Source organism: Musa acuminata, chromosome BXJ1-2 (assembly GCF_036884655.1).
Source record: "Musa acuminata AAA Group cultivar baxijiao chromosome BXJ1-2, Cavendish_Baxijiao_AAA, whole genome shotgun sequence".
Lineage (NCBI taxonomy): Eukaryota > Viridiplantae > Streptophyta > Magnoliopsida > Zingiberales > Musaceae > Musa > Musa acuminata.
This window is the reverse complement of record NC_088328.1, coordinates 10477501-10485621: the sequence shown is the minus strand read 5'-3', so window position 1 is coordinate 10485621 and position 8121 is coordinate 10477501. Positions and strand designations below refer to the sequence as shown.

Genomic DNA, 8121 nt, shown 5'->3' with positions numbered 1-8121 from the left:
ACTACTTGAATTTTTTATCCCAATCTCTCTCTTATACATCTACAATTTCTATTATTCATAGAAAGAAGAGATTAGATAATATGAATGCATGCTGAATTTTCCTCTAAAATGAATTCTGCGTAAATATTTTTGCATACTTAATTTTCAATGATAAAATCGTTGTATGACAAAATATGTGCTTCAAGTCTCATTTTCCTTTTTGTTGATGACAAAGGGGGAGAAAAGTGATGACTTATATCATTCTTAATAGCATGACAAAATATGAATTGCAAAATCCTTGAGAAAAGTGATCGATCGATGATTATCTTATATGCCTTGCAAAATCGAAAATATCGTAAGATTGATTGATCATATTGAATGCATGTCTAAAATGTATAATCATGCAATTCAAGTTGAAAATCTTTATCTCTTGTCATAGTAAAATTTCTCTTATCTTTCGACTTGAAAAAGATTTTCATCAAAGTTTCGCATTTACATTATGCTTAATGAGAATAACGATAAGTTCTACGGTTAGAGCTTATCGGTTTATACTTGAATTCAATGATGAAATTCAAGTGTTTTATCTTCTCATAATATGGCATATAGATAGGGGGAGTTACGTTTAACTCCGTCATCAATTGATTGTCATCATCAAAAAGGGGGAGATTGTTGAATCTCGGATTTTGATGATATAATCAATTGGTGGGTTAATTGATCTAATCCATATTATTGAGTTAAGTGTGCAGGATTAACTATGATAACCAGAAAACATAAAGCAAGGATACCGGAGTCGAGCTCGATGGACGTTTAAGAGACCGAAGAATCATCGGAGATGCTGCCGGAACCATCCGAGAAGAAATCGGGAACGTGTCGGAAGTTCGCCGAAGAAATCGTCGGAGGCTCGTGGAGATCACCGAGAAGGCTCGGCTACTCGTTAAAAGTCATCACAAAGATTGGGAGCTTGCAGGGAGTCCGTCGGAAGAAGTTCGTCGGAAAGCTCGCCGGAACAAGACTCGACGTTCGCGGTTGAAAATTTGCTTAGGATGTGTTTTGGTTATGTAGTCCACTTGTAATTAGGATTAGGATTAAGAGATAATCCTATATCCTGGTTAGGGGCCAACTGGGCCCAAAGTCAGAGTTGGTTTAGGCTAAAAATTAAGCTAAACCAGCGAACTAGAGAGCCAAGATTGAAGCCCAACTAGTGGCTGAAAACACTGTAGTTGGGCTGAAAACACTGTAGGCGGTGGCACCGCCCAGCACCCGAGTGCTGGGCGGTGACACCTCCTTGGCTGGGCGGTTGCACCGTCCAGCACCCGAGTGCTGGGCGGTGGCACCGCCTGGCTGGGCGGTGGCACCTCCAGCACCGGAAACCCTAAGAAAATTCAAATTTTGGAGCCCAAAATTTGAATCCTCTTGAGGCCTATAAATACCCCTCAAATCTCAGCTGAGGTAACAACTTTTGAGAAGCATTTTGATTGAGAGAAAAGTCTTAGCAAGTCTTAGCAAGTCTTGTTTTCAATTTGCTAGAGAGTTCTCCTCCTTCTTTCTTATTGAAAATTTGTAAGAGGTTGAGCTGCTTGTAAAAGGTTGTAAGAGGGGTGTTTACCCTTCCATTTCAAGAGACTTGCTAGTGGAAGGTGGGAGCCTCATCGAAGAGGGGCCTCGCAAGTGGAGTAGGTCATTTGACCGAACCACTCTAAAAATCGGCGTAATCTCTGGTTTGCTTTTTATTATTGTCATTTACATTACTGCAAATCTTCTTACTGCTTTAGTTTGTATTACTCTTGCTGCGCAACTTTAAGAATACGCCTTCAAGTTAAATTTCTCAAGTTTCGTTCTTAACGTACGAAAGATTTTGATTAAAATCGAAGTTTTAATCCGCTGCACTAATTCACCCCCCCCTCTTAGTGCCGCTCCGATCCTAACAGTACCAAATCATAAGTGTGGTTATTTTGAAGAGCATCCATCTCTTCCTGCGTAGCAACTAACCACTTCTCTTTCTACTCACTTTCAGCTGCTTTCTGGTAACTCTCTGGTTCACTTGCATTAGTAAGCATTATATACTCATCTGTAGAGTATCTTTTGGAAGGTTGACGTTGTCTAGAAGATCTTCTCAACTGAGGTTCTAGGGGAAGTTGCTCTCCAACTTCTTCTTGCTCAACATGTCCTACAAGTAGATCAACATCAGGCTCTATACCATCTTCCTGCATATCTCCCCCATCACCCTGATATACTGGAGGAGTAATTGGGTCACAATCTGCTAATCCTTCTGCAGAAGTCTTGGCTGGTGCCTTATTCTTCAAATCCTCAAAGGTTTGATCCTCAAAAAAGATAACATCTCTGCTTCTAAACACCTTATGCATTTCTAGATCTCAAAGCCTGTAACTAAACTGATCATATGAGTAGCCAAGAAAAATACATTCTTTAGTCTTACCATCCAGCTTGAATCTCTCATTGTTTGGAACATGAGCAAATGCACGACAATCAAACACTCTCTTGTAGGAAATATCTTTCCCTGACCATACATGCTCTGCAACATCACCATCTACGGCTATACATGGTGACAAGTTTATCACATCAATTGTAGTCCTCAAAGCCTCATCCCAAAATCTTTTTGGTAGCTTTGCTTATTAAAGCATACATCTGATCTTTTCCATGATGGTGTGGTTCATCCTCGCTACAATAACATTATTCTGAGGTGTACTAGGAATTGTCATCTCATGTTGGATTCTATATGACCTACAATAATCATTAAATAATCCTGTGTACTCACCACCATTATCTTATCTTATGCATTTCAATTGTCTTTCTGTCTCCTTTTAAACTCTAGCATGAAACTCTTTGAAGACATTAATAACTTGATCTTTGGTCTTCAAAGCATAGGCCCAAACTTTCCAGAAAAAATCATCTATAAAAGTGATAAAATAAAGTGCACCACTTATACTAGGAACATCAACAGATCCACCAAGAGTTTTTGTCCTTAAAGGTTTGATCTTTAAAGAAGGACTATCTGTATAAACACAGTCTAAGGCATACATTTTTCTAGACAAAGCAGGACTAGCAAATAAAACTCTATGTTGTTTATCTGCCAAATAATCTATACAAGGGTTCAAATGTGTACCTTTGAGGTCTAGTAATACCTCTCTCTTGGAAAGAGCTTGCAGCCCCCCCTTCTCATTCATGTGTCCCAGTCGCCTATGCCACAACTTAATGTTGAAGTCTTTCTCTATAGCATTCAATTGCTCACCATAAGCTTTAGCCTGTAACCTGTACAAAGTATGACATTTCTTTCCACAATAAAAGAACATTTACTGACCTTCCATTGCCCTCTGTGAAATCTACTATTATAGTCTTTATCATTTAGCTTTCCAACTGAAATTAAATTCAGCCTCAAGTTAACCATATCTCTCACATCCTTAAGCACCAACTTGTAGTCAAAGTTGGTCTTTATATGGATATCACCCATGCCAATGATGTTTGTCGTGTCATAGTTGCCCATCTTGATAACACCAAAATTTTCAGACCTATATATAGCAAAACACTCTCTCTGTGGTGTATCATGATAAGAAGCACCTGTGTCAATCACCCACTCAAGATCCTGACACACACAAGAAAAAATATCATCAGAAGGAGACAAAATCAAATAATCACCACCTTTGCACTATAGTTGTGATATTATCTTTTGACTCTATAGACTCCACTTTTTTCCCTTTTTCTTGTTCTTCTTTGGTTGCTTACATTGGTTCTTATGATGTCCTTTCTCACTACAGTTACAGCAAACAATATCTTTTCTTGATCTTGACTTGTTTCTACCCATGCATTGACTGTTTCTAGACTTTGACATTCCTCTATTCTCTGATATAAGTGTTTGTGAATCATTTTGAGATGTTGCTGAATTCTTTCTTCTCAACTCATTCAACAAACTGCTTGTTACTTGACTCATAGTGACAACACCATCTAGCACAGAATTATTGAGGGAAACCACTAGTGTCTCCCAACTTTCTGGTAATAAACTGAGAAGTAATAATGCTTGTAACTCATTATCAAGAGACATTTTCATGGAGGATAACTGGTTAATAATACTCTGTATTTCATTCAAATGCTTAACAATAGAAGCACAATCTCTATATTTTAGGTTCACAAGTTTTCTAATCAAAAAAGCTTTGTTGCTAGTTGTTTTTCTTTAGACCTTCTAACTTTTTCCAAAGAAAATATGCATAACTTTCAATAGAAACATGGTGAAAGACACTATCATCAAGCCATTATCGAATAAACCCAACTATTTTTCGATCTAACCTCTTCCACTCATCATCTGTCATAGTTGTGGGTTTTGCATTATTCCCCTACAAAGGTCTATACAAGTCTTTGCAATGCAAGAGATTTTTCATTCTTGGTTTCCATATCATTCAATTGTTTCCACTCAAACTAATCATGTGAGAAATACTACTGGCCTCCATGTTCAAATACAAAATTAAATCACCAAAATCCTGCTCAGATATCGAGATATAAAGCGAAATAAAACTTTTGTATATGAATAAATACTAGCATACCATAATATGCAGCGGAATTAAATGGAATTACAATCAAATAGAATACTAAGATTTACGAGAAAAACCCCAATGTGAAGGGTAAAAGCCATGGGGCAAACTAGAGATAATCCACTATAAAAATAATGAATATACAAATCTCAAACTCTTACCCAAAACCCTAGCAACAATCACAAAAGAATAATTGGGATACAAGAATCACGTCATTGTGTACAATATCTAAAACCTCCCTAAGTAATCACAACAAGAGTCAATTGTAGATTTGATCTAACCTGATATAAGAACACTACCTAGATGATTGTGAATAGCCTCTCTGCGTTATTCTTATTTTCTTTCCTTTCTTTCTCTTATTTTTTATCTTTTTCTTGTCCTTTTTGAATCAAGATGCTATTGCAAAGATTTTCCCTCATTGCTATCCTTTTTCTACCTTAAAAACATAGCCCTCGTACCCCCTAATTTTTAATATAGGATTAAATCAAAGGAAATCGACTGTGAGTTGATAAAGCCATAGGCTGAACATATAGGCCCAACATTCAGCTCAAATGTAAAGCTAAACACTCTTCCACAAGAATGATGAAAGAGAAAGAGAAAGCTTCTGTCGCTGTCATCTTTCGGCAACTGAAGCATTTAATTGCAACTATGTATAGTGTGTGTGAATGAGATTGCGTATGTAATAGATGAGAAAAGTGACGACTCTCGCGGGCTCAGCTTTCTGAAGGAATCATTTTTCTCGCAATAGAAGGTATGACCCGCAAGCAACAACAGATTCCAAATGATAAAAAGAAAGCATGTATTCTATGCAGAATCTGATAGCAATTTTTCGCGTCTTTTTGCGATGAATGATTGGATCTGCCAACTCCTTTTCCTTATTCCCCATTGTTCTTTTTTTGCGGAAGTAAAGAGTCTTTGGTCTCGCTGCTTTGAATCACACAGTTTAAGAATTTTGAATGGCTCTTTTAGTCTGCGCCTAATGATTGAATCCGAACAAAGCTGTTCCATGGCCAACAGGGGTGGTCACCACGGCCTGTCCCAACGATTTGCTTGTGCATGCCATATTTCACACGCTGCACTTTTGGCTTCACTCTTCCAACTCTCACTTGCCATTTCAATGAACAAATGACATGGTTATATATATGACCTGTTCAGGAACAGGCTACATCATATATATACACAATCAGTGCAATATATTATATACATGGCCATACCGCATAGAATTTAAAGAATTATTTTTAACTACGATAAACTCTTGCTGAAACTACAACCAAAAAAGCTTAATTTTTTCCGGTTGTTTTACCTGTGATAATGCACCTCCTAATTGTTCCTTTACTTACTCCTATTATGTTCAATTCAATTTGCAGTTTTCTTGTGTTCCACGAGTGGCCTTATGGTGTATGAGTGAATAGAGGGGTAATATAGATGGACAAAATCCTTTTGGCAGTTACGTCACATAGCAGTTAACTTGCTATGTGATGTATCATCAATTCATTGAATGGAAATGTATCAATTCATTATTATTTTATATATATATATATATATATGATGTTGCAAGGGTCAAGAAGAAGTCCAAACACGAAACCAAGTCATCATTCTCTTAGTTGCGTTTACACTCCCGCCGACTCTTCCCTCTACTACTATATATAACTACCAAAGGACCATCACAGTTCTGGGAACTCGCCTCTTGGGTTCCCAAATCCTTGTACCCCATACTCTTACGTTACGCGATTGCTACCTTTACCTCCGTCGCGTTACAGAACATACTGGCGATGGCTGGATTTATGATTAGATTGTTTGTTCTGGTGCTGGTTTCCTTGTTGTTTCAAGGTGTTAGTCTCAGTGGGAGCTCTGTTTTCCTCTGTTTTCTTTGATTCAGCAGTTGAGATCTCGTTGTTTGTGTTTGTGTGTTGATTAGAGTGCTTGGCTGCTACATTTACGTTGGCGAACAACTGCGACTATACGGTGTGGCCCGGGGTGCTCTCGAGCGCCGGCGATGCGGCGCTCGCCACGACGGGATTCGCCTTGGAGACGGGACAGTCGAAGAGCCTCGACGCGCCGGCAACGTGGTCGGGCCGCTTCTGGGGTCGCAACCTCTGCTCCACTGACTCCGCCGGTAGGTTCAGCTGCGGGACCGGCGACTGCGGGTCCGGTGAGGTGGAGTGCTCCGGCGGCGGCGCGGCTCCTCCAGCCACGCTGGCCGAGTTCACCCTGGGCGGTGGCGGGGGTGGAATGGACTATTACGACGTGAGCCTGGTGGACGGCTACAACCTGCCGATGCTGGTGGCGCCGCAGGGTGGCTCCGGCGGGGATTGCGGCTCCACGGGGTGCGTGATGGACCTCAACGGGGTGTGCCCATCGGACCTGAAGGTGGTAGCGCGGTCAAGCGCCGGGGCCGGTGAGGGCGTGGCGTGTAAGAGCGCGTGCGAGGCCTTCGGGTCGCCGCAGTACTGCTGCAGCGGCGTCTACAGCAACCCCGGCACCTGCACGCCGTCGCCGTACTCCCAACTCTTCAAGAACGCCTGCCCGAGGGCGTACAGCTACGCGTTCGACGACGCCACCTCCACCTTCACCTGCTCCTCTGCCGACTACCTCATCACCTTCTGCCCCAGCACCACCAGGTAACCACTCGAACGGAGACGTCACCTCTTTTAGCTGTGGCGCAGAAGCAAATGCATAGATTGAACGCACATTTACACACACAGCACGAGATAATGGCGTGCTGTGTCGCTCTCGTCGGCCAAGTCGAACTTGACAGGCTACGACATCTGACATCACCATTTGCTATTGCTTTCGTCGAACTCCTGATGTAAATACAATATTTGCATTACGTTGCGTAATCCCACACGCTCACAATGCTTGACGATCTGTTGGTGGTTATGTTCCGGCAGTCAGAAGTCCACCGCCCAGAACCCGGATGCGACCGGCAGGCAGCACTCGAGCGACGACGGCGGGTGCCCGATGCTGATCCTCGGCGACGATTTCAGCGGTGCCGCGCCGGCCGTTGCGCGCGCCGCCGCACTTGCCGCTACTTCTCTCGCAAGTCTCGCCTTGCGTGGCCAGTTTGAGCCTCCATATCCCTAGTGAGCATCTGAGAGGAGACAGCGAAGAAGAGAGACGGCATAGGCTATATCTAAATTTGCCATCTGTTCATCGATGGCGACGGCTAGACCATACTGACGAATGATGCAGTTGTAAGGTGGTCGATTACCACTGTTTTGCTATAGAATTAGATTGGATACATTTCTCTTTCAAGCATGGGGTATCACGGAGGCGTCACTCTCCGGGATGTGAACGCGAGAGGCGTAGAACAAAAGGCAAAGGCATGCCGGTGAAATGTTATCAAAACTTATCAGAATCTCGCATTGCCTTTTTCTTCTCCCTCTTCCTTAGAATTGTATACGAACCCATCCATTCTCTTGGTGTGCGGAAGAGAAAGATAGTAGGGTGATGAGTGAGGACAAGTATTTTTGAAGGGCAATTTTGTCATAATGCCGCTGATGTTGGTGTCACACGTGACCAAGATGTAAAGGGACTAAAAATTAATACCATGTTGAGGAAACTTGGAAGAGTAAACTCAGAATATAATAAATTTAAACTTTTA

General features: G+C 41.6%; 1 protein-coding gene across 1 annotated transcript; it reads left to right on the top strand.

The window, feature by feature from the left end:
* Positions 1 to 6144: 6144 nt before the first annotated feature.
* Positions 6145 to 7772, top strand: LOC135595407 (thaumatin-like protein 1b). Its single transcript, XM_065086276.1, has 3 exons — positions 6145 to 6347; positions 6436 to 7138; positions 7409 to 7772. Exons 1-3 carry the CDS (start codon positions 6290 to 6292, stop codon positions 7599 to 7601), a joined length of 954 nt encoding a protein of 317 aa, XP_064942348.1. The 5' UTR covers positions 6145 to 6289; the 3' UTR covers positions 7602 to 7772.
* The last annotated feature ends 349 nt before the right edge of the window (positions 7773 to 8121 follow it).